Genomic DNA, 27632 nt, shown 5'->3' on the forward strand with positions numbered 1-27632 from the left:
ATATTGTGCAGAATTTTGCACTGCAAATTTTTATCTATTAAATCTTTCATAAGAGAGGAGAATATCAGTTCTTTTCAGTAAAAATAAAAAAGAGAAAAATCTGTGTGTCATATTAGAAAAATGAATGAAATGGTTACTGAGACTGAAAGAGAAGCAAACAGTTTCCAATCAACCCCACCTTTTCTGATTAAATATAAATTAACTAAGGCACTGTGAAACAGCTACTTACTTTGCAAGCTTGAGAGGAAAAAAGTATCATAGACACAGCAGTTCAAAACATTATTCAGATATTTGTGGTTAAGAACAGATGCTGAAAACCTTATCATTGCACTTTATTTGGTGTTTTCTTGGAAAGGGATAAAATGACCATACGTAATTGTAAACTTGCTTCTAAAACAAGTAATGACAAATATGCAAACTTAAATAGACAAAACTGCCAGAGTGGGAATGGTGGCTGGATTTGTTTGCTTATTTGTCACTGGGGGAATTTATGTGTGTGCCCTCATTCTCCATGCAGCTGTCCAACATCATGGCAAAACCCAAAAAACTACAAGTGAACAAAAAAGTAAAGATGAGATAAATATATTCTTAATTTTTTTTCAAAATTCTTAATTTTGTCATTGTTTTGGATGCTTGCACAAATCCCTTGACAGTGTATCTAAACCAGCAGTGGTAAATAGTTTGCAAAACACAGGTGAAAAAGGCAAATCAAATATAAACCAGCTATGCTACCAATGGGCTGGCAGGGTTCTAACACTGATACCCCAGACAAATAAGTACCTGCTGAGTACTGTGAGTACTATGGCATTGGACATGAGCTAGCACATGGAGCTGTACCTAAAAATAAGTGATATATTCATTGAGAAGTAGCTCATTGTGAGGAAATCTTCTTCATTGTGAGGAAATCTGAAACATTCTTGGAAAATTATTTGAGATATGCTCCACACAAATATGAAATTATTGTATTGAAGAGATTTGGATCTGTGTAGGAAATCTTCCAAAGGAAATCTTCCTTCCACAATGAAGGAATTTTCTGTGGGTTTTATTCACTTGATTCTTGTTGGAATTCTGATTGTTTTCCAGCCATGTGATGGTGTTGGCTGCACAGATGTGCTTTTACAACCAGATTTCTTAAGCAGTCTGGTTTTATGTCTCTCCATGGGCCTTTAAGATTAGAACTGGTATTATTGCTAGCTTTAACCCATGTAGACAGTCTGAGTATGGGGATAAAGTAATCAGCACCATTTGTGTCTTTCAAAATGCATATAGAGAATGTTTCCTTACTTCCTTTATCCTAGGTGACCTTTTAAGAAGTAATTTTTTTCTTTGTGTTCCCACTAGAATTATCTCTATATTTATTTATACCTTGTTACCAGCAAAGAGCATTTCTAGATTTTGTGCCATTGTCTAGGGATTTTACACTGTAAAATTAAAACTGAAGGCTTTATATATATATATATATATATATATATATATATATATACATATACACACTGGTTTTACTATACCATGGTTTAAGAGTCATATATAACTGTTGACAAATAAAATGGCATGCTAAGCGACTTCTTAAGAAAAGTTTTCAGAGTACCAAAAAACTTGATGCAGTCATTTTGAGCTTGACTCTCCTCCTTATATAGTAGAGAAGTGAATTTGCCTGAATTTAGACAAGTTGTTTGTCCCATGAGAAAACGTAGCAGTACTGAACTTGTTTCAATTGTTGGAATCAGGAAGGGAAATTTCAAGTTAAATTATACTGGATGTGCTCTGGGTACTCAGAGACTCATCAGCTGTTTATTCAAGTATTTATCAGTTCGTGAGTTGCTAATCCAGTAGTAAATGAAATATTTGAGACACAAGGATGCATAATTATTTTAAGACGCTCCTTATCTAGTTTGAGCTGCATATGAATTTTCAGAATTCATACACATGCCATTTAGCTCAAGATTTAACATAATCTGTAGCTATATGGTTCCAATTTCTTGTGTAACAGAAAGCAGCCACGCAGAATTGGTCATTTTCAGAAATGGTATGTGTACTTGAAAGACACCTAGAAAAATTGAATGAAGTCTGCTCTAGCTGTGTGCTTCGAAGCTTTTAAGGATGTGTGACCACTGTCCAGATAGCTGGAAGACTCCACGTACACTGAAGGTTCACTTGGTTCTAATGGGCAGCATGTGTTTAATAGGATTACTTTGAAAGCAAGCACATTTATAACATAAACTATCCAAAAAATCTACTGTATAAACAATCAGATTCTCCAGAATTTTGTTTTTATCAAGGCAATAAAGATGCACAGTTTCTATTTGTTTAGAAAGAGTTTGTTCATTTTTATACATTAGAGATCTGCAGAGAAAGAAAAGCCTTGTTCTAGCACTGCAGCTATGCTTCTAATTTGTACCTAATTTGCACCAGCAGTGTAACTGATCTGCTGGTGCTGTGTGTTTTTGACCTGGCATGGACCCCCAGTGATGAAAAATGAGCCTTTAGTCTACTAACAGGGTAGATTTTGACCTAGGCTGGTGTTAATGCTTTTAATTTGCAATGCATTAGAGGCAGGCAGTAGGCTAAGATCAGACAGTCCTGTTGGTAGAGATGGTGAATTGGGAAGATGGAATCAAACAGAATATGGAGAGATTTTTGGGAAGGAATAGCTGCATCTTTGACTCAGGATTTTAGTAACTAGATGGGAAAAGTTGAGATGTGCTTGCTGCCCAAAGTGTAGGCTACAGTACTATGAGATTAGTTCTCTCTGCTCACTTCAGGTAACTTGGGATGTGTAATGAAATTACTGTGGAAACCTTCCTCCTCCTTCTTCTTGTATTTGGATTCTGGATGAGTGTTGCATCCAGTGCATTTTGACTAGCATTGCAGTTAAATCCCAAGTTTTCAGTGAAACATATACATTTCCTCTGGCAACTAAACAGCTATTTTCCTTTTTTTTTCCTATCAGAAGAGGGTGGAAGCTTGGTATTCCTATAAACTATCAAAAATACAATAGCTCATGATACGAGTCTTCCAAGATTCTTTCTATTTATCCTTTGGATCTTAATCTGTGATTTAGTACCTCTGTAACATCAGAGAACAGAGGTGACTGTGCTGTAGGATTGTCCTTGGCTCTGGTTCTCCAGCTGTATGACTCCTGCTGGGATGTTGACTTTCTTTGTTCCATGGAATGCTGCTCTAGTCCTGTCCCCTAATTAGTCTGTGTGATATGTGCAGTGCTGACTCCTTATGAGGTTACCTCTGTTGCAAGACTCTTGTTCCAGATTGTATCTGCTGCCAGATAAAATCTCCTACGTTCTTCCTCTTGCTTGGATGATTTCTGCTACTGCTAGCCCTTTATACACATGGTTAGAAAAGTGAATTTTGGCCTGGACACAGATGTTCAGGGCTCTGATTATAACGGCTCTGACCAGCCTCAGCCTGGTGCTCACACAGGCTACCTCAGTAGCCACATTTAAATTCAGCCCTGGGCCTCCAATCCCAGTTTGAGCTGCTTTGGAGGCAGCCTCGGTGTGGCTCAGCCTCAGTCCTGTGTGCCCTGGCCAGGATCCTGCTGGTCTGCACCCTGCTCCATGGCCTGGCTGTTTGGCTTGGCCCTGGGCCTGCCTTGGCACTACAGACTTGTTTGACCCTGGATCTGCCCATCTCTGACTTGGAGTGGCAGTGGGACAGAGTCCTGGCCAGTGAAAGCACCTGCCTTGCTGCCCTTGTTGGAGCTTGACACCTGACTCCCATCCCTTTAGGGAGTCCCTGTCACTGCTCTCACTGCTCCCTGACAGTTTTTGAAGGTAGCTGATACTGTTTTATTGCTTTAGGAAAGTAGTAACCATGAAAAATACTGGCCAGCTTTTGCAGAGCTTTCTCTTTGTCTTTAGTTGGCAGGAGGTGATGCTGTTTTCTTGCAAAAGTAGATTTTACCATAATGTTTTTTACACAGCTCCTATCTGCATATTGGCCTAGCATGTGTTACACTTGATCCACTCCTGGGAAGGACTCACAGTGATCTTCAAAGTTCTGTTTTCTTCTGTCTCAAAGAATATCATCAGTGCTTTGAGATTTTTACCAATGTAGAAGATAACTGGTCAGGGGATGTATATGCAGGAAAAGATGTTCTACCAGGGCTTCTTTCTCTGAAAGAATTTCAGAAATGTTTCCAAGCAAAACTGAAAATTACAGTTGTATTCACAATCCTACCTGGTTAGTTTTCTCTTGGAGATGCTTGTTCCCATCATTTTATGATGGCATGTTTAAGGTAGCTGTCATTTGCCAGCTGGACACTTGGGAAAACGGCTGTTACCACTAGCATCAAGTTCCAAGTTTTTCGTTCTGGATCTGAAGAGACTCTCCTTTATAATTCTGTTCTCATAGGAGGATGCATGGAGTGGGTTGTGACATATTGTGTTATGCCACTTGGTACTTTTTTTTTTTTTGGTACTTTTCTGTTTATTTGACTTTATAGTTAAAACAAGTATACTTACATGATCCAGATCTTGTTGTATCTTTAAATTACTTTCTACATGTAGAATTAGAAGTATCAACCTTTATCCCTCATGAAGAAGTGAAAGATTTGAAAATACACTCATTCAAACTCATATTTAGATTGTTTTACCAAGGAGGAGGCTTACTTTCCCCAGGAAATAGATATGCATTATTTGTATTATTTATATATATATATAATTTTATATAGTTACAGATTATTTAGAATTTTTCATGGGGATTCAATTTTTTTAATGGATCAACAGACTTAGTCTCATTTCTTATTTTAGGTAAAATATCCAAATATAGCACTGGTACCCAGTATAGGTTTATTCCAGGTTCGTGGCAGTCGCGAAGGAATGGGTTCTAATATTTTAAAGGGTAAGGTCTGCTTTTCTTTTGGGTCCTACTTTTAGTGGCTGCTCATTTGCCACACTTCAACAGGAAACACAGATCCAAATGCCTTATGTGAAACTTGGGTGATGAGAGGTAGTTTTCTAGAAATATGTGTCTCTTTTTTCATGCATACAGAAAAGGAGATTAAATAGGATCTATCACAGAACTCTTTTCCTTTTGGTTTCACCACTCTTTTGTGTATAGGAGGAGGAAGAAGACAGCATGAATAATGTTGAATAATATGCTATGAAAATACTTAAGAAAATAATACCAAAGTTTAAGTGTGAGGAGAAATAGAATATGGTACTAAAAATCTTAATGCCTTATTAGGAAAACAAAGACATTGATTAACAAGTTCAGAAATAAAAATTTTTGTCACAAGATGAATGGTAGTCATAAAAATTCTATGTTCAAAGAATGGTGTCCACTTGCTCTGTAGGCAAAATGTAGTGTTGGTCAGAGGAAGGAATGCCTCATAAATGTCGTCTTATTCTCCTTGCACTATGCAACTACTGTCTGGGGAGGCAAAGAAGTGCTCTGAGAACTTGGGATATAAACCAGAATTCTATCATCAAAATACAGAAAATTGGAATATGGCCTTGAAAAATACACATTCTAGCCCAGCCCTGGGCAGGTGATAACCAGAGGTCCTTTCCTCCTCTAGCACATCGTAAGGCCAGAAAGGGGAGAGGGATAATAGATTCAGTAGCGAAGAAAAGCTTCAAGATGATAAATCAGTTTGAAGTTAATATTCAGCTCTTTGAAGTTGGACTTTCTTAGTAAAATCTGGCTTTGTAATCAAAAGTTTTAGCTTTAGGAAGTCAAGAGCAGGGAGAAGAGGGAGGAAATGCTCAGATTTCCTTTTAAGGGTTTGAGTGTAGTTTAAAAGCACTGTGCCGTGCCAGTACCATGGCAGTAAGAGGAGAAAATGGGATGGTCGCTAAGGTAACTTGTTATTATGGAAGGAACTGACAACTTCCACTGCTGTAACCTACCCTGGGTTGACCTAAGTATAGACCAATGTTTGAAACTTGCTTTGTAATGCTGTTCTCACAGGATGTCGTCATACCTTTATAACGGTGTGTACTTTCTAAACTGATCTCTATTTCTTCACGTAAGAGAAAGAAAAAGATGAGAAACAGAGAAGAAGTCAAACTTGGAGTGACTTTAGATGACAAACAAGTGGAAAAATGAGGATTGTGCAGTTTAGGAAGGGAAATAAGCAGGAACAGAAGTTGAAAGTTATGTTGGAAAATAGTTGCCCAAAAAAATGTATTAGTCAGAACACAAAGTGACTGTATGGAATAATTGATTACAAACTCTTTAAAGAGCATTTTTGCGCAGCAACCCTTTGTCTTTTCCATAACTGTACAGTGGAACCAAAAAATTATTAGACATACAGATTGAGAAGTAAGTCTCTAGCTTCATTATGTAAAGTAGCATCAGGAGACATGCTGCTCCATGCAGTGGAGTATTCTGGTAGCCAAGCAATATTTCAGTTTTAGGGACATAGCTATCCCCTTAAATACTTATTTTGTACAAGAAATTGTGTGAAGTCAGCTGCTTTCCTAACAAAACAATTGAGCAAAAGGGTACAAATAAAAGCTGTGAGTTACTTGGGAAAGTTTTAGTATTTCATATACTAAATGGCGTTAAAACTTCAACCAAGAAAGAATGCTGAGGTGCAGTGGAATCTGTGTGAGGCTCTGGGACTTGTTTCCTCCAAGGTGCTGCACGTCTAGACTTCCCTGCACAGGGCTCCATGTACTTAACCCTCAGGCTGCAATCATAGCTCACCCTTTGTCTTCCGCCCCAAGCTGTGTGGGTTTGGTTTTGTTCAATGGCATCTATAAAAGTCCAGGTACTCCTTGGTCCTTCTGTACCTATTGTGATTTCATCTGCTGAAATCCAGATTCAGTGTGATCATGGCTCTTCCAGAAGGACTGCAGTAGCAAGAACTGCTTTAGCTGTAGAAGGCAGAGGATAGGAGAGAATCTCTTGCCCTCCTTCATCACCCTGTCTGCCAGTGAAATGCAGAAACCAGGGGAGTGGATGTATACGCCTTCACAGGGATAAAGAAATCCCTCAGTGCTTCAGCTGCAGTATTTCCTGAATCCAAGAAGGTAGGGTAGGGAAAGGCATTTTTCTGTCTCCATCCTTCTCAAGTACACTGGGTTTTTTTCAAGGAAAACATATTCTTTCTGCAGTCTAAATTACCTGTCTACTCAGGCACACATACTGTGGCAAGAGACTTCTTTATTTCAAGTGTTTAATTTAACACAAACATTATTTTTAAAATAGAATGAAAATAACCTCATAGAAGGAATTTTGAGTAAAATGTTACGGCCTGTGTCTTTCAGTAGTTCAGGCTAAAGCGCAGTGGTAATTTATTTTAACCTTATTACATCTGAATAATTAATTCAGAAAGGAATTCTTCCTGGAAAAAATGAGATGAGGTAATGATTGGAAATGCCTATCTGACAGCTATAAATATGACAGCCATCTTTACACATGACTTCATCAACATAAAAATTTTCTCCCTTCTTTCTTTTTTTAAAGTAACCTGTAGATCACCAACTGGAAAAAATGACCAATTAAAATAAAACCAAAGCATACTAGATTTTCCACTTGATCATGTAATTTGTACTGAATTTCTTGTACATTCAGCCTTTTTCCTCCTCTGTTAAATTTTTACATGAAACACTGAAATAAAAAACCTTTTCTTAAATACTAGTAGAATATGCAGTGTCTACTGCTTTTCCTGTTAGTGATTCCTGGAAGATGGTGTCTGTCCAAAGCAAATGAATGCTATTTTAAATACTTGTTTTAAGAAACAGTTAAAGGACTTGTTGGTTATGCTGTAGCAGCAAATTTGTTTTGGCCTTCATCTTACTTCTAAATAGTTCTTTAGTTTAGGTGTGTCAACTGAGGTAGCATTGATTCAGTGGCATTGATGTTGCACCTGTAGTGACAAAACATTAATTAGAGTAATTATTTTCACTTGTATGCAAAATGCACAGAAATTGTCATTGTCTTGTTCTAAAGTAACTCAGCCTGAAATATGTAGTCATCCTCCATGTTATCTTGCTTTAAGAATTTGAGAGTTAAACTCTACAAACATTGAGGCTATAGGAAGTAGAAGGGAAGTCTTTAAAAGCTTGTTTTGACTTGTGTTTTGTCTATTATTACTTTTATATTAGGAATTTGGTCAACTTTCTAAGCTAATATACCTTTAGCAGAAAGGTATATTATTGATTATATTATATATATATATATTATATTATTGATAAGTTTAGCAAACTGGTCCTCTTTGAAATTCAGATGCCATTGCCTCAGGAGGAAGGTAGTAAGCAAACTTCATAAACTAATTGATATTTACAAACCCTTTGAGACTGACAGCTAATTTTTTCAGAGATGAATGTCAGTACTTTCTTAATAAGGACTTTACTATCCAAAGGTCCTTTTTTTGTTTTGTGTATTTTTATTTCTGAGAATAAGAGATAGGAACTTTTTCCCAAAACATTGTGATGGCCTTTTCTGCTTTTGGTTTTTGATTTTCTTTTTTTAAACTATAATTTTGGACTTTCTATTTCAATTATATACCTAAAATAGATATGCTATTATTTTGCTTTGTTTCTAAGTAAAAGCAAAGGTGTTTTTGTGTTGAAATTACTGACATTTTATTTCTTCCATTTTACTGTTGCAAGGTATTTTGGTTTCTCTATCTGCTACTGCACAACTTCATATCTGAAATAGCTCATCATTCATAAGCTGATTTTTTCTATTGCCCCAGTACTTTTGTAATCTCCAGTGTAGTGATTGTGGAGGTTTGCAGAGGAGTTCTGATCATGGCTGCAGCAGTGCAAGTAGGGCATAGTGTTAAGTTTCAGTCTGCTCTGTGCTGCAAAGGAAGGCTGCACTTGTGCCTATGAACCAGCACAATTTCATCCAGTTCAGTGGGATAAAGCTTGAAGGCACAGGAGCATGTATGAGCAGATCTCTTGTCTTAACATGGAGAACAGAGCACCAGCTTCTGAAATTCAGAGAATTCTGTCTGTATTTTTCATAAAGGAAAAATTAAATGCATATGGAAGGAATTAGCTATATGACTTATTAAATGGGAATGTAGTACAGTTTTCTGTGCTCAGAAACTCGTCCTAAGTTAGACTTCAGTTAGATTTCAGTTCAGTTAAGACTTCAGTAAGATTATTCATATTTGCAGAAAATATACTCCTCTGGGGAATGGTCAACAGAAAGGAGACTAAAATCACAGGTACTCTTCATTTCCTTATATTTGATTTTCTGCCTGCCATTAAAGAAGAGAAGATGGGCAATATTGTGCCTGTGCTATGTATTTATTCAGAAAAACTAGTTCACTTTGTAAAGAACAGCAAAACAAGACAGAGTTTAATTTTATGGAAGCAGTGGTCAATCTGCATGGAGGATCTTTCATCATTGGAGCTTCTGTTACACACTGCAGTCTGAAATGGTGTGTTCTTTAAAACTTTTTCAAGCACTGAATCTATTTTCAGAGTATCATAGTTGCAGCTCTTCTGTTGGAAGTGTTTTGAACTCCAGTTTAGTTGGCAGTTTGCTCACTATCCTTTTTCCTTTTGTGGTACATCTAGATATTTCAGAAAAATATGGAAGGACAGATTGGCTTCCTGACAGGGTTTTGATGGAAAATTTCCTTAAGTTTATTTGGCTTTACATTTTCAGTCTGAAGACTTTGCCATAGGCGACCAGTGTACAAAGTACCTGTAATGGCAGCTCTGCATTTAGCTGTCAGCACCACGGTATAATCTGCAAACCTTCAGCTTGCCTTAAAAGGGGAGAAAATACTTCTTCTCCATAGGTCTTGAAGGGAGGTCTTGTATTTGTGAGAACAACATAGTAATGGAGAGCTCTCAATGATTTTTGTCAGAAAGTACCATTAAGGTTACAGTGTCAAGTTTTCAGAAGCTGCAGATTTGGGCTCTCAGTCATCATTCTTCAGAGTCCCCAGCTGACCACCTGTGGTCATTCAGATCATTTGGGAGAGCCACTCTTGAGGTCCATACTGAAACTCTCATTCTGGCTCCTTAAGTGTTCTGAAGCTTGTACTCCTCCCTCAAGGGGAGTCACCTGAAGAGGATTCTTGTGCCATTGAGACCCACAGTCCTGGCCAGCCTGCACTGCAGGGCCTTCTCCCTGCCGTGCCTTCGCTGAGCATGGTGCTCGCAGGTACTGCAGTGGTGCTGCCATGACCACAGCACTGCAAGGCTGTGTATCAAAAGGGGAAGAAAAGGTTGACCTGTGAAAGGTGGTCTGCTGATTTGAGAGGCAAAAGTGGGCAGGGTTTTCTGGAGGTGCTGAACAAACACAGCATTGCGAGACAGGTTAGGCAGGAGAAGGTGGGATCTTTATAAGCAATAGTGGGAGTCTGTAAAAGGAAAGAACTGAGAGGGAAGATACACAGTGACAATCATGTCTAATTAATAGAGGTCAGATTTTGCCTTGCTTGAGAACCAGATATCCAAATGCAAATAGAACAGAATTCGGACTTTCAGCAGCAGTGCAAATGCTAATTTTCTATACTGCTTTGGGAGTTTGACTGTATTTAATTGAAGTTCTGAGGAAGACTATTTTATCTTTCACCTCTCATAGGAGAGGAAAAGACAGATTGGTAAAGCTAGTTTAAAAATAGCCGGAGGAGTCTGACATACTCAGCTGTGTATACAAAGCTCACCAAATTACAAAAAGAAATATAATACTTAGTAATGGTGTTCTTCTCAATTTCACCAACATTTTTACTTCCTGCCTCCTAAAATTTTGAAATATTTTCAAGTACCTGTATTGTGAGTTCATGTGGTTTACTGTCTGACATACGAGACCAGGTTATTCTTGGGTCATATTTTTGAGATATCCCCTGGAACCATATGGATAAGAACTATGTATTTACATGAAAGATGAGAATATAGTGTGGTTTTTTGACTTCAGGAGTTGGAACTTTAAGAAAGACTTGCACTTCTGCTTGCTTAGTCAAAGCAGGTTATTTGATGGGTTGGATCATTATAATTCAAAATTTCTTTTCCTCAGCTATAATATACAAATGAAAGAGAGACTACATCCATATCCTCCTCCAGGATTGTTCTAAAGGAAAGAGGTCCATTTCAGGAAGCAGTTGTGACATTCTAGAGAGTGAATGGGCACCTGGGTTCCCCTGGTCTGTTGCCCTGGGGCCAGGGATGAGAGGCAGCAGGTTCTGACAGATAAGGCAGGATCACGCCATTCAGGTTGCAGGACTGTGCTGGTGTAGGGCTGACTGTAAAACCATAGGTTGCTTCTTGGTTAGATTTTAATTTGTGATTTATTTATTATAAACTTGTTAATAAAAGGAGGTGCTGTACCTTTAAGTAGCACATACCGTCTAACCATCAACAGGCATCTCTTGCAGCAGCTTTAGCCTGTTTCTCCAATCATGCCTGCCTAAGTCAATAACGCTTTGCCAAAGCTCCTCGTGCATTAAAGGTTACCGTTTAGCTTGTTCCATGAATCACAGCAGATGCATAACTTGGCAGTGACCATTTCTGTCCCTCCCCTTCTTCGCTTCATACTGACTGCAGCCCCCCAGCTCAGGGCTGGCCGAGCCCCCTCCCCCAGCAGGGAGAAGTCATTACATGAAGAGATCAACTTACCAGTTGTCTTCAGAGCAGTGGCTGAGAGCAAAGCTCCTGGTCGGACCGTGAGTGCGAGAGAAAGGGGGAGAGGGAGACAGCTCGTACCTACAAGAGCTCAGGGCTGTGATCCTGAGACACAAGTGCATCTGCTAGCTGTTAGTACTTGGCAGAGGGTTTGCTCCTCCAGGGTAGCTCTAACTTTGGGTAATAATGTTTGTCAGCTACCTGATACTAACGTTGCTCTGCTTTCAAACAGCAGTGTTAGCAAGACCTGGGGGTGAGGTAAGCAAAGTACAATGTCTTGTCAAAAACCGGCTTGTCACAGTTGCATTTTCTTCGTATCTGTTAAGATGGACTGTGAATTATTTTTATGCTGTTAGACATTTTAGAATTGTGTTGTTTGTGTTGTATAAAAAGCTTTTGCTTTGGTTTAGTTTTGGGGGTTTGTTTTGTTTGGGGGATTTTTGTTTGCTTTTTTGCTTTGGGTCTGTTTGGTTTGGGTTTTTTTTTTTTTTTTCTTTGCAAAAGCCAAAAGGTACTAAAGGAGAACAGTTTGAAACTTAACTTCTCTGGATTTGATATACAATACGCTTTCTATGAGAGATGACTAATTTGTGATTTTTTCTTTACTAACATACAGGGAAATATGATCCTCTGCAGCAGTAGATGGTATTGTTTTGTTCATATTTTCTGCAAAAATGTGCGCTAGAGAAAAAGTTTTTGCACAGGATACATTTTGGGGATGTGAGCATGTAAAAACTCCAGGCTTCATTACTTTAATAACATTCTTTTTGTGCAAATACATGTAATGTTTAGTCTGTGGCAGGGCAGAAAGAACTTGATTTTTTAAAAACTGTATATCATATAATTAAAGAGGGACTTGATGCGTTCCTAGTATTCCTAATTTCTAAATCTTCAGCAGTGGTATAGAACAGCTCTTTATATGCTTTAAAAAGTTGCTGCTTGATTTATGAAGAGCCATTTTCCAGATTTTTGTCCTCATCAGAGCAGTTTGTCATCAAGTACTTGTTTCATACCAAAGCAGAAATTTTCTGCTACTCTTTTGCCATTTAGGAAATAACTTAGCAGGCGTGGTACTATTAGATATAAAATATTCCATCTAATGAAATTACTTGCAGAAAACACATATGATATTCATTCTCCCTTGCTCTACCTGAAATGGGATGTGTAGCTGTGCATTTTAAATGAATCACTGGATAATTTTGTTCCATAAATATGCCTTCCTTGAGTAAGTCTTCTGCAAACAGTGATTCTGCTTTAAAGCTTTATTAGTGCTGTCATAACTTAATAGTTGCCTAATGAAGTCCAGATCAATTACTTTCCCTAGAAAAGGTGGAAGTGAACTGGAAAAAACACCTTGTCCAACACTGTGTGGTTGACACTTTCTGTAGCTCACATGTCTAGAAAGAAACTTTATTTTGCTTTCAGGGTGTTTTAATAAGAGAATCTGTAACAGCTTTGTTTCAGGAAAATGTCTCTTAATGAAATCTTGTGCTGCCTTTGATCTAGTTAAAGCAGGGAAAGGTTTTCAGCAGTGTCTCAACAAATTTACATGGTTTGATGATCAGAGCAACTGGAAGCTGATCATTGCCCTCTAGTTGTCACAGAAGTTTTTAACTTCCTGCTTGATTGTTATGGAGCATAGAAAATGATAGATAGACTCACCTTGTTCAGACTGAGGGACCTTAAAATCTGTGGTGGCTCATATGGAAAATATTTCTGTCACCACTGCATGCACATGTGGTCTTCAGAGATCCATATAAAGAACAAATCTAGAGCAGCAGCAGTGTTGCCTGCCAATTATTCTCGTTAGCAAGTAAAATAAAAGCAATGCTGTGTTCTTACCTGGAAATTAATTTCTGCTGTAAAAGTGCAATGTGTAATGTTTTAGCACTGTGATCCATATGCCAAGTGCTTTAAACTGGACTGTTATTCTTAGTTTTTCGGTTAATACAGCAGACAGAATATAAAAAGTTGGCCTGTTGCTTTATCAGTGACTTTTGAGTTGTAGATTTTAGCATAGGTAGTGAGAAATTTTCTCTTTTACTATGTTCATATGCCTAATTTTGGAAATTTCATAATAAAAATATACTGTGTCTACTGTTATTAATATAATATTTCTTTGTCCTGTATTGTAAGAGACCACCCGATAATCTTGTGCGTTTCCCTGCTCCAGCTGCAGAACCTTGGCTACATAAATATTATTTCTCTAGGAAATTACTCAGTAAAGATTTTTCCTGTGGTTGACAGTGAAGACAGAGAAAATAAGTGAGAAGCCATTTTTTAAAGGAACCTGAATTGTCATTTTGTGCTCCTTTGAACTGTTTTGTATAATTCTTTGAATATTTTAATTGATTTATAGGTATGTATTTTTTAACATTCTGCTCATAAAAGTGTCAGTTTTTGATAGATTATGAAGTCAATGGGAAGTTGCTTTTCTTGCCAGCTTGTTTTGTCTGTATTTTAATGCTGCAGAACTTTAACTGCTCAAGAAACAGAAAATAACAAAAATTCAAGTAGTATATTTTTTCCCATGTAATTCTTAAGGAACCCCTAACACTTGTTCTAATGTGTGTATGGTTATGTTCTGCTTTTCATTTGTTGTTGATTTAAGGCATGACTTGGCATGAAGTCAGTGAAACTGCATTGCATCACTTTTCCATCCAGGAAGGAAATAAGGTTGTATAGATTTGCAACTTGCACCACATTTGTATGGCCAGGCCCAGAGCTTGTGTGTGTGTGTGCTTCTCAGCAAATGAACACGCTGAACTCCTAGCAAAACAGTGCTTAATCAAGGCTTCCTCCTTCTCACTTCTTTAACCTGCTGCTTTGGAATCTGCTCTAGCAGGAAAATTGTTGGTTTGACCAGATACATTGGGCTTGAGAAATCTTTGAGCAAGCAGGGAGTTTTCCTGAGGAATAACCCATCCCTGTATTTTCAGGTACTCCTAAGTCTTATCATTATTCTTCACTCAAAAGCAGGTAGCCTTTTAAACTCTGTTTTCTCAGAGTACTTGTCAGGTATTTGCACATGCCTTGGGATTTTAGTTGATTCAACTGAATTTTCCCATTTTAGTAGCTTCTTTAATTCCATATAAATTGACCATAAATCAGTACTGTCAGCCCTATCTGCCTCAGTACTGGTGTCAGTGAAGCTGTGCAAATGTTCCAAAGTCACCAGCCTGGCCTTCTCAGCAACAAAGCAAAACCAAATTGTACCATTCTGAGTTTGGTTTGATTTGTTTTCTATTAGTTTTTTTCAAAAATCAGTCTAGCTGACAAAATGTGTGGACAATGGGAAGGAAACCTCACATATAACTTATGTGTTGATTTGATCTGTATTTTAATGGGATAAATAATCATAATCTGACTAACCATCAAAATACGTAATATATGACTTAACACAGAACTTTCAGCATGTTTAAGTGAACAGGAACAGGTTTTAAGATACCTAATTATTTTCAATTCTTGAGTAGCAGTTGTTCAGATAACAGCATGTTTTGCCACATTAACCAAGCTGTTTATAGAAGCAAGTTTTGTTTAAATATGTAGATACTGTTTAGCTTCAGAGTATTGAATACTAGATGCTGTTCAGCTTTCTTCATAAAGTAGTTCAACATGAAGTGTAGAAGATACTAAACAGTGTCCTCGAGAGTTGTTTTAATATATTTTTATTATAGATAAATTTCACAGATGTGAAATGCTTCCCTTTGGAATTTGGGCATAAAGAGGGTGAAAAAGTCACGTTCCACCCTCTCAAATGAGTAAAGGGAGCCTGAGCAACTCTGAGTGAGATTCTTGGTGTGCTGCAGACACTGCTGGTTCTCATCTGTGCCTTGTGGAGCAGTTGTTCTACACAGCGTCCCAAGTTGCAAGACCAGGAATAAACAGACAGGAGTGTGGAGGGAACTTATTGCCATGAGCTCCTGTTCATTCGCACCTCCACACTGGTTGGCCTCTCTGCAGTGTGTATAGCTTGTCCACAGGAGCCAGAGAGGCAAAGTGATCTTAACTAGCAGCATTTTAAAAGATCATTCACTGAACAGGGTCAGGTGTCACAATCCCCAGTGCACAAATGCAACCCATTGCAAGAAATAACTCTGTGTTCATCGCAGTGAACAACTCAGTGTTGTTACTTGTTTCCGTGTGGTACAGTATGAATGGAGCTCTCCCTTGTTGATCTTGCTCAAGCAAGAAGGAAGAATACAAAAAAGAAACAAACCACAAAAGACCCCAAACACCTTGAGGTCATGGTCTTTTTGACACTGTCTCTTGACTGACTGTTCTCTTGTCAAGGAGGAGTTCTCTTTCCTGAGACTGACTGGAGTAAATTTCTGACCTTACTCAGTGGAATCTTCCGTGTTCTGTGGTCAGACCTGCTGCACTTGTGACGAGGCAGGGAGCTCCCCAGCAGGTCACATCTGCAGCAGCTGATGTGATTTTGGCCAATTCTGTGAAAGGGCAGCATGGAGAACGAACATTGCAATGCTTATGCTTCATGATTGTTGGTGGTCTTTATTTATTGCATTCTGCTGTACCTTACCAGCCATACTGGGCTAGCCATTATGACTGTTGTATCTCTGGATTTTGCCATCTTCAATTTTTTTATCCTTATGATAGTCCTGTGAGGTTGTGCTGCTATACAGCTGTTACTTATAAATTCCTGGTCCACATAGGTAAAATACAATTCAGAGGCTCAAAACATTATCAGTAAGAATTTTACATATGCTTGAAAAATCAGCCTTTCTAGCACATGAATGGTTTTATATCTGAGCACTGTCTCAATGATTCTCTGTATGGCCAGGAGATGAACTAGTTAAGTTGTGTCTGCTCAGTCTCCAGGATGGAGTTTAGCTGATGCCACACCTTCAACCATAGGCAGGGAGCTCATGATGTGGCCCAATAAAGCAAGCATTTCCATCTCTGACTTCCACAAGGCCACCATATAAGAAAACATCATTTCTCTCACTGACATATGGGCAAAAATAATTCCTCATCTCTGTACCTGGGTGTTTCCATCCGCAAGCCAAGGTTAATAGGGTTTCCATTGATTCTCTTGAGAAATTGATACGTCACCTTGACTGTTACTTTCCCATAAAACATCACCCTTAACCATTCTGTTTATGAAGCATGAGAATGTTTGAGAATATTTGTGGACTGGTAACTAAAGAGGGATTGAACCACTTATTTATTTAGCATACATAAAAGAAAGTTATTTTGATTTACTTTAAAATTACCTGATTAGAAAAAAGAGATGGTAATTTACATATGGCAGTAACTGCTGACATCACCAGTAAAACATCTGAAAGTGAGACATGATAGTTGAAAAATAATCCTGTCAAGAAAATATCCACAGCCTTGGCCAAATTATAAGAACATGCTCTATGTATTGGCGTAAGTACCACAGTACACTTTTATTTGACCTCTGACACTCTTGCCTCACTCTCCCCAGCTTTATTGTCTATCTCAACTTCAGTATTAGTAGTACAACCCTGGTTTGATTTGAAAACTCTGGTGTAAACTTGGTGTAGTTGAATGTTCAGTTTATAGTTAATTACATTCTAGCAAAATGACTCCAACTGTGTTCTTTTACCCTATGTGATTAGGGGGAATAAATGTTCTTCCAATTTTATTCTCAGGATTTCTGTATGGCGTTAGTTCTTCCTGTCTGATGTATCTGTGCCTATTCTTGTGGAAAGACAGGACTGCAATCCCAGCAGTGTGGTGTGCACTGACCAAAGTCCATAAGGGTACTTCCCTAGTAGTTCTCTAGATCCAAAGTTGTTCGGCTTTGGGCTCTGGTTCAGGCTGTGCTAAGCTAAACATCTAAAAGATGGATTGAAGGCTACAGTAATTCCCACAGTAATTACAGCATCATGCTCAGTCCTACCATGGTGAAGCTGAATTCATTAAGTCATTACCAAAGAAATGGTTACGTGTGATGGATGGGCTAATTTGTTTCTGAGACATGGTTCATAGACCATTTTCTTAAAAGCAGTTCCAGAAACTTGTTGGATTGCTTATTAGATAGACATATGTTTAAATGAATTTACCATGAATTTTACACCTGGAAATACTATTTTCCTGAGAAACTGATAGTTTACAAAATACTTTCCTAATCTTATTTCATTATCAGCAACAACTTTTGATTTGCTTGATTTTTTTTTCACCTTTGCTTTTTGAAGTAATAATTCTCTTAAAATTGAATTGTAATGAATGTATTTTTATCACTGTAATGTAAATGCTCTTTCTTCTGGCACAGTGAGGTTAGCTCCTTTTCTGAGGATTTTAATATTTGTTCCAAACATGCTGAGCATATAAATGGAGCAATGAATTTAGAAGGCAGGTAGTTTATATTAGGATGTATTGAAAGGTAGTCACAAACAACAGAAAAGGAGAAAATAAAGATATAGTAAGTAAAATAGTCACACTAATTGTTTTGTAAATCATAACAGTCATTGTAATAAATAGGTTTTTCTTCTAAAGGCTTCCTTGGTTTTCCTATCGCTTTATGGCAATTTTATAAGGCTCTGAATTTTTAAGTGCTCTGATGTATAATAGGGCACAGGAATGTGTTCCAAGACTCATAAAATCTTTAATTAAAAGAATGGAAATTCTTGTAAACTCCTGGTGGTTGCCTTTAAGTGATATCACTCCTTAAAACACTTCCCACTCCCCCCAGCCTGTGAGATTATCTTGCATTTTGTTACAGCACTGTTAGGTTCTGCCCGTGGATGATGTACCCATTTTAGGGAAACAAGCTGATTATTAGAATTCCCTGGCCTTTCTGGAAGGGAGACCTGGCACACAAAAGAGACTCTGCTGAGTAACTAAACAAATGCTTTGCTGTTAAAAGTCGAAATGGAATTTCACTACCAGCTTTCCTGAAAGCACTGCTGTAGGTGGGTTGCTGGCAGTGCTCACTGAGCTGTTGCTCAGAGCCTCTGAGTCCAGAATTGGGGGCACTTGTGCAGCCATCAGAAACATAAAGCAAATATTCAATGCATGGTGGAAAGACAGTGGGCAGAAGGGGACTGGTATGCGACACATATCCCTGTCCTCACTTGATCTGTAGCTTTCTCCATTTTTCCTTCAGTATCACTTGCTGTTCATGGCAGCCAAATGACACCAGCAGGGATCAATCATCTTTCACCGGTGTGTAAGGACCCAAGGGCACCAACACAGCAATTATATTACTGACAGCAGCTACATTGCTTCTCTTTAAAGAGCCCTGCTAAATGAGACACATGAAAGTGAAGCATGAGAGAGTATTAAGTTAAAGGTTTGCCTGTGTATGTCATTGCCTGAAGCTGTCGATCTGTTTCTTCATGGGTTACAGGTATTATTTTCCCAGCACGTGGGTTGTGAGGAAGGTTTTATCAAGAGACAGAAGTTTTTGACAAATTTCCACTCCTACCTATTTGGCAGTCACAGGAGAATGAGGTGAATTAGGAGTCAATAAATTAATCCACCAACCATAATTGCTTTTTGACTGAAGCATAATGTTTACTTACATATTTCATGAGATTTCTTCCCTAAATGTCATGATGATGGGAATAAATCCTCAAACACTTTTTACTTCAATACAAATCCTTTTGTTATTCAAATTCTTAATCAAACTGAAAAGGTTTTTTTTAACTGGTTTTTGAAAAAGTGCTGACTAATATCACAGGTAGATGATAATGTAGTAGGAAGCTTGGTATTTAATATAAAATTGCCTCCTTGCTCCTTGGAAATTGAAATTACAGAAGCAATGGTAAAAGCATGTGGAAATGTTGCATTTTGATCCCAAACAGTTAATAGATTTACCATAAGAAATCACCCCCTCTGAGGAAAGATCTCTTCTTTCTATTAATGTAGTTATTTCACTATACATTTCAAATGACCTTTAAGTAACTGCTGCAGAGACAACAAAGCCACATTTGATAATGTTTGGTGTGTGGAGGATGTATTAACATCTGTACATGAATAGAATGTCTGCAACACGTGCTGGACTCTTGCTTGTAAGTACTTGAAAACTGAGATTTATTTAGTGCTCGAATGAGCAGGTGATAGTGAAGCATTCTAGCCAGGGGCACCAACTGTTTTGATGTTGTTAACTATGAGCCAATATCCTCTAGAAAAGCGCAAGGACACAGACTAACTTTTCTTATTTCCTCATTAAATGGAAGATTCTTGCTGAAATGGAAGAATTATCTTGTTGGAGCCAATGCATTAAACTGAAGACAATTTCTTTAAATATTTCCTTAAATATTTTGATAGTGAGAACCTCAGGCACAGATTCTCTTGGTGCTGTTGAGGAACTGAAGAGAGAAGGTGATAGGTACATAATGCCCAGGTGACACAGGGGTGATGAGTGCATGGTGCCCAGGTGACAGAGATGATGTGTCCATGGTGCCCAGGTGACACAGGGGTGATGAGTGCATGGTGCCCAGGTGACACAGAGGTGATGGATGCATGGTACTACCCAGGTGACAGAGGTGATGTGTCCATGGTGCCCAGGTGACACAGGGGTGATGAGTGCATGGTGCTCATGCCATTGAGGATTGCTCACGTGTACTCTGCTCGTGACATGAGGTGGTTACAGTGTCATTTGCTCTGCAACTGCATCTCATCCTTTTGAAAATTTTGAGTATTCAGGTGATTATTCAGTACTTCAAGGTTAACTCTTCAGCGTTATCCTGAGGATCCCTGGCAGAGCATTTACCAAATGCTTATAAGCAGTTTACTGGGGTGCTTGGCTCTTGGTGATGAACAGTGCATTACCAAAGAAACCAATAATTAGGAAGGATCAACACAATAAAAGAAATATTTCTTCAGCTGCTTTATTATGGTTCAGGAAATTAACAAAGCTAAAGCAAAGCAAAATTGTAAGTAACTGCAGCATCGGGCCATTGTGGTAGTGGAAGTAAAAAAATTCCTAATGCATCCAGCTGTCACAGTGTGGCTATTGGGGATTATCTCTACTTTGACCATGTCAGCAGAGGCTGGCTTGTGTCCTGCTTCTTTCTGAATGGCCACCACTTCTGATTTTCAGATGAGAGTGAGAAATACTGGGAATGACAACTAATGCCATGATGTTTTATTTGTAATCATAGAAATGGGTTTCTAACCATGTAAAAATGGTTAATAACTAAGTAAAACCATGCTTAGGATTCAGTTTAAGGTAAACAGTCATGACTTGTTCAGAAGTAAATAAAAAGTTTTAGAGGTACTAACCTCCCTCTACATAGCTGTGTCAATACTGAGAGGCTTTAAAGGAACCTCTCAAGTACAGTTCTAGTTTCTTCTTTGTTCTCACTCCTGACAAATTACCTAACTGTCACACTATTTTGAAGGTGTTAATAAATGTTATTTCTTATGTGTGGGCTTTTCCTGTCCATCATTTTTGCTTTAGTAGTGGATACATTGAATCATTTGGCATCTTTCAGTTCTGTCATTCTCACTGCAGTATATTCCACTTGTGACAAATGAGCCATCTAGTTCTTTTATGAATTCCCCAAAGGCAATTTTAGGAAAGAAGAATCTCTAAATATCTGTTTATAAGACATTCAGTGCACTGAAAAAGTGGGAATTGCTTGAAAAAATCTAATACATTTTTCCATGTTGTCAGAAGCCAGTATTGATGCACAGAAGTCCATTAGTCCTTGGAAAGAATGGCAGTTGGTGTAGCTCCAGCTGTATATGCAGCCGTTCATTTTAAGAATTGATTGAGAGCAGATGAGATCAAAAGTTAACATCTGCAGCTGTTTCTAGCTGCTAAATAAGCATTAAGGACCTGGTGAAGCTGTATTTTAGTGAAGAATAAACACTACAGAACTCGCAAGCACAACTTTCAATGTTAATAGTACTATAGCACTGTTCTCACTCAAGTTTCAAGTTTTGGGTTCTTCCCTGTGTTGAGGAGAAGGCTGGGAATGCCTAGTGAACAAGTTAAAATTCACACAACTTCACATCTTCCTGTAAGGACAAGATAATTCTTGGAGAACAAACTAATGGTGCTAGAAAATGCTCCTACTTCTGCTTCAAGTCAGAAGGAAATTTCTACTTCATCTTAAGCAGTTTGGCAAAATTTTAGAAAGTAAGAAGTGAATGCTGTTAAAACATTGTTTGCTTTAGGAGGATTTGGCCAAGGAAAGTAAGGAAATGACCTGAAAAACAATCAGCCTTGTGGAAACTACTGCAGACTTCATTAGGGAGACATTGCAGGGAAGCAAGTGGAGGATCAGCACTGGGAATGTCAAGGTGAAGTCTTGGCTCAGATAAAGATTCTGAAAGCCAAATTGTCACTGATTTAAAACTGTCATTATTAGGGTTTTGATCTCAATGACTGAAGATTTAGGAAAGATGTCATTAGCCAAATCCTGCTGCCTTGATTAGATGCAAATTTCCCTATGTGCATTGTACAAATATCTGTACAATGGCTGAGTCCTAAGTGCATTGGTTGGGAGGATCTGGAAATAAATGTGGTATCCTGCAACATAAGGAATGAAAAAAACATCTGGTGTGGGACATTTCTAAAAATAGCAGGAGCTTACTAAACTCCATGCACGTCCTTTTAAATTTTAGAATAGAGCTAAAATTCAGCAGACATGCTGTCCCTCTTTCATTTGTACAAGTCCTGCAGCTTAATAAGTTTCTGATTTTTATGCATTTATTAAATTACATGTTAATGATAAAAAAATTTAATAACATCTGCCATTATTTGCTTTGAATCTATGAGAATATTAAGCCTTTGTCTCAGAGATCACTTAGCACTTTTAATACACTAGTCACTCACAGAATTATCAAAATTAGAGATATGAAGAGGGAGTTAATTTTTATCCAAACTGAAATAATTGTACGATAATTACCTGATAATTACAGGTAATTGTACAATAAATCTGAGATTTACCATTGCTGGGCTGCTTTCAGAGGATCAGAGTGATGCTTACCAGTGTATTCACATGTACATATAAATGCAATCATTGTGTCTCTTTGTGGTCTCTTTTTGATTTCAGCACAACATCCCATTTTAAAAATACTTCCTGAGTCAAAGAATACAGTTTTTCACTCATTTTTCTATGACTTGTTATTGACAAAGTGTGTCAATAACAGTATTCATTGTGTCCATGAGACAAGTGAACATGAATTGCAATTTTAACTGTATTTTATGGCATCTTCTGGAGAGAAAATGTCATCTAGAATTGCTCCTCAGTTAAGGAGACACCATTTCTAGTGGATTGCAGCCTTGGTGTGTGTCCTTGGTGGCTGCATAAAGCCCAAACTACACACCCCAGTTTGTGAGGTCACATCAGCAGTTGTACAACATGATCAGATGCATGTTTGGATGGCCAGTGGGGTGGCTGGAGTTTTCTTGGATTTTGGTTTTATTTTTCTACTTTTATATCTATTCTTTAGGTTGGTTTCTACTAGGGGTGTGTTGAACCTCTTCAGATAAAATGGAAACTGAGGAAACCATATCATTTCTCATTAGGAATCAAACTAAACTTCATGTCCTTGAATCTCTAAAAAATTTAACTAAATTTTCTTCCTGGTATTTTTATTGTTTTGTCTGGAGAGAAAAAAAAAATAGAAGCTTTAATAGTCATATTGGAATATAAGATTTGAAATGTCCTTGTGGGTAAGGATGTCCAAGTTCCTGTTTCAGGTCACCTTCTCTTGTGATCTTTCTTATGACAATTTCCATTTTCCTTCCTGTCATATTTCCTTCTGTCCTTGAAGGTTCAGAGATAAGTAGTTAAATTTAGGAATATACTTTTTGTTTGGAAAGAAGACTGAAAAAGTTGCATAGCTTGAATATTTGACAATTTCCCAGAAAATGTGTAAGATCATGAAGTTTACAATAGTAACTAAGAGAAAAGGAAACCTTCAGATATTGTGGGATGTTTTTTTCTGATTTGGAATGTCATCAGAATTGTTTTGCCAGCTTTAGTTGCCTCTATCCACACATTAATTTCAGCTGCAGCTGCTTCAGTTTTGATGGCACAGGCTGACCCTCATAGCCTTGTCATGTATTGCCTTGTACCATGCATTAACCTTTATTGTCTGGTTAATGAAATATCTCCAATAAAGCTCTTCTGATATTGTGACATTAAGAACAGATAGTTTCTGTAGGGATGTTCTAACAGAGGTAAGCTGGCCTTGTGCTGTCAGGTGTTCCTGATGGACTTCTAATAGGATCCATTTCTCCTACTTTATCTCCTGTTCTCAAAAAACAGTGGTGCCTGTCTCAAATACATAGGGAAGCTAGTTACATTTTGAGGGTGTTTAAAACTGGCCAGGTCTTAAAACTTCTCACTGACTATTTCCTTTTCTGCCAACATGTTTCTTGTCTTTTCTTTGCTTAACTTAAGAAGTAGAAAACTTATGGTTGGGTTTTTAGCTATATTAGGATCACAAAACACTGCTCAGCTATAGATACTCTTCCTTGTAAACTCTGCCTCATGAGAATAGACCTTTTCTCATCTATTAAATAGGGATACACAAAACTGTTAGATGGTAGAATGCCTACAAGGAAACTGTGTCATGACACTCTGAAAGTTATTTCCATTTTCAAGTCCGCCATGCCATTCACTTCTGTGATGTTCTGTTCACCGTGCCAAACTAAGGTTCATCTGGGAATCCTAAGGTAAAAAAATGAGGGAGTCCCAAGCCACAGGGCAGCATCAAAGTGTCCACAAATGGTCTTAAAAATTGCTGGTGTCACTAATCCCTTATTAGATATAATGAGGCCCTAAAATTTCTTTTTGAATTGCCTTCATTAACCTGAATCCTGTGTAACTTGGGGAGGCAGATTTTAAATGTCTTTGTTAACATAGCAGGAGAGGTTATTACAGGTTAATCCCTGAAGCATGACAGTTTTTATGCAGCCATAAATTTATTTGTGTACATTAAAAATACAAATGGTTTAAAGTTCAGCCCTTACAGTCTGTCTGGAGCTTAACTCAATGCACAATCATGGCACATTTCCAGATAGTGGTTGTGCCAGGCTACAAGAGTTGGTTTCCCTGTAGTGGTGAAGCTGAAACCATCTGACTCCACATAGCTGAAGTCAGTTTACTGTTGAATTGGCAGCAGTTGTGGTCAGGCTTCAGTTGTAAGAAAATGCTTTATTGCTTCCAAGTTTCCCTTTCAGCAAAGAACACTTATAAGACCATAAAACTGTCTGTGTCTTTCTAAGATCTATCATGGCAGCCTGGTAGAACAGCATGTATTTTTTATTTGAAGAGTTAGTGTTTTCCAGTTATGTAGAAGGCTTAAGTAGCAATATTTATTTGTCCTCTGACTTGTTTCCTGTTGTTATCCTCTGTCCCTTCTGAAATGCACTGATCTGCATCGACAACAGGGAGAGTTTAATTCCTCTACTGGTTTTAAAACAGCGGGAGATGCAATTGATGGGAATATGTGCTGCAGAATAGTTCAGCACTTGCCAAAATGAAAAGGAGAAAAGTGCCACAGAGGTTTAAACCAACACTGTGAAGTGGCACAAGGTGATACCTCAGTGTTAATCTCCAAGATAAATTCCATCCTCACTGCTTTTGTGCATGCTAACTGTGCCTGCAAATCCATTTGCAGGACCATTGACTTTACAAATTCCATTTTTGCTTGCCTTTGCCCACATTTTTAGGTAAGTACAAGAGTGGCATAACATTATCACACATGGCTTCTGTCTCAGATGTGTTTATTGGCTTCTTTCAGATAAACCTGACATAAATCTTTTGGAAAATAAAGTGTGTCGTTGATACACTGTTGAGAATGGTTTTTCTTGGTTTTTTACAGTGCAGAACAGAGAAAACTGATGAAAGAACTTAAGGTGTTAGATTGTTTTGATAGTGGTATGTTATTCAGTCCTATCAAGGTCTTAAGCTCAAGTTGAATAGAAGTATTCAGTTAATATATCAAAAGTGGAGTTTATATAGGTTGGAAACCTACTTATAAATTTGAATATAAACTTAAAAGAAGCTAAATAGGAGGGGGAAGGAAAACATACAGAAAAATTAAAAATGAAGCATAATATATAAAATGCAGTTCAGTGTAATGTCTATGAGTGGCTTATATGGGTTTAATCAAATAATGCTTAATTGTAAAGCTTTTAATTGTTTCCCTTCTGTATGAACTAGTTTTCACTCTTTACCCCCACGTCTGTTTTCTTACAACACCGATTGTGTTTAGGGCTGTCCAAATCTGAGAACACAGACCAAATTCACACAGAGTGCATGTACCTATGTGTGAGAGAAAATATACTTATGCAGGCAAGTGTAAGCATGCTGAGATGCCTTGAAGACCCAGAATGGACATGTCACAGCAGTGATACTATGTCTATAAAATAGCAAAGTGTTGTATTTTCTACAAGGCATTTCTCTGAACCTAAATTTTCTAGTGGGGCTATGGGACATACTGAAGAATAGATTCTCATAAGTTGTCATAGATTCTCATGAGTTGTCAATAGGACAACTATTGATGAGGTTTTAAGCAGAGCTTCCCACTTATAAGAGACACAGCTCTAAGCAGAGATGCATGTTCAAGAAATCATTGCCTGCCTTTTTGTAGAGAAGCTTATATTCTAGGTCCTAGATTTTTTCTCGTGATTGCTGTGTTAGAAGTTGTACTGAAAAGCTTTAACTACACACAGAGTTAGTGTCATCCTGGTCACTTAACTCTATCAGTTGGCCTACAAGCCTTTCTGTCTTCCTTTTGTCACATGCGTTTTACAACCTAATGTAAGTAATATGAAGTTATTAGGATGCTCACTGGTATATTAAAGTAAGTTTAGATTAGATATAAGAGAGAAGCTCTTCCCAGTGAGGGTGGTTGAACACTCTCACAGGTTGCCCAGAGAAGCTGTGGATGCCCTGTTCCTGCAAGTGTTCAAGGCCAGGTTGGATGGGGCTTGGGATAGTGGAAGGTGTCCCTGCTTATGGCAGGGGGGCTGGAACTGGATCATCTTCAAGATCCCTTCCAACTCAAACCATTCTATGTTTTTGTGTTGTAAAGTAATTTATGATCTTCATGGCTGGAAACACAAGCTACTTACATGCAGCCATGACTTTCACTCACATTCTCCTCAGCTTACAGAGCCATGGATGTTCTGAGCCAAACCCAGTGGTTCTTACCCAGGCAAAACTCCCACTGACTTCACTGACTTCAGTGGGAGTTTTGCCCAAGTAAAGACTGAAGGATTTGGATCACCAAACTTAGAACATAAAGTTTTCTATAACCTTGGGCTGAATTGCGCAGAAGGCAGTGGGTGTTTGAAGGAAAAAGGAAATACACTTTTTTCTACAATAATTTCAGCCTTGTTAGTGCTGAAGTTAAAAACATTCCTTTTGAGAAAGCCTGACTTCTAAACTCTGCCAGTAGTTTGGACTGGGGATGTTAAGAATTACATTTGGAATTCTTTGTACTGCACTGCCAAGTTTAAAGAGATACTCTTCAATGAATTAGAGTAATTATTAGTATGGTTGGTGTTTTTGTCATATGGTAACACAATAGATGTTCTGTGAAATATAGCAGTGTACTTGCTTTTTTTTTGCTTTAAATTTAAAACAAATATCACAAATACAAAAACCTTGAACCAGGTCCAGGAAAATTCTGTTTATTTATACAATACAATAAATATACAAAAAGTCCATCTTAAAATTATTAACTGCTTACAACGTGTTTCAAAATCTCCAGTAAAATGCAATTAGAACAGTTTTATTCATCACAGTGTTTGCTGCCCAGGTAGCATATGCCCAGATGAGTGTCTAGTTTTTACACAACAGTGCAGAATAAGTACTAAATATGGACAAATAAGAATATTAGTGTGTTTCACCCACTTTTCCCTTGTGCTTGTGTCCAATCAAAATGAAAGACACTGGAGAAGCAAGCCTGGACTACTTTCATAGCAAAATGTAGCAGTAGCACCTCCCTAGTTAGTGTATAATGGAATTGAGGAATTCCACACTGAACAGGATGTGAGGAATTTTTCCTGTGGATCTAGGTTTTATGCTTTCCTGCTCAGAGAGGCTGAGCATGTCATAAACGTGGCCTGTTGAAATGTTTCTGTGGGCCAAGGTGGTGGTTGATGGGAAT

The 27632-nt window shown here is 38.0% G+C and overlaps 1 protein-coding gene and 1 long non-coding RNA gene across 4 annotated transcripts in view; both read left to right on the plus strand.

The window, feature by feature from the left end:
- The window catches only part of THSD4 (thrombospondin type 1 domain containing 4), a 243561-nt gene that overhangs the window by 137759 nt on the left and 78170 nt on the right, over positions 1-27632 (plus strand). The window contains exon 1 of one of the 3 annotated variants that reach the window (XM_053988293.1): positions 11745-11816. The exons of the other annotated variants lie outside the window; for them this stretch is intronic. Coding sequence (XP_053844268.1) covers positions 11745-11816 — 72 coding nt within the window. Of the gene's footprint in view, positions 1-11744; positions 11817-27632 lie in introns of those variants that run through there. 3 annotated transcript variants of the gene reach the window in all.
- Positions 6859-7507, plus strand: LOC128813296 (uncharacterized). Its single transcript, XR_008438991.1, has 2 exons — positions 6859-6998; positions 7435-7507. It is a non-coding gene; the product is annotated as an uncharacterized LOC128813296 (long non-coding RNA).

The sequence above is a fragment of the Vidua macroura genome, chromosome 12 (assembly GCF_024509145.1).
Source record: "Vidua macroura isolate BioBank_ID:100142 chromosome 12, ASM2450914v1, whole genome shotgun sequence".
In the NCBI taxonomy this organism is placed as follows: domain Eukaryota; kingdom Metazoa; phylum Chordata; class Aves; order Passeriformes; family Viduidae; genus Vidua; species Vidua macroura.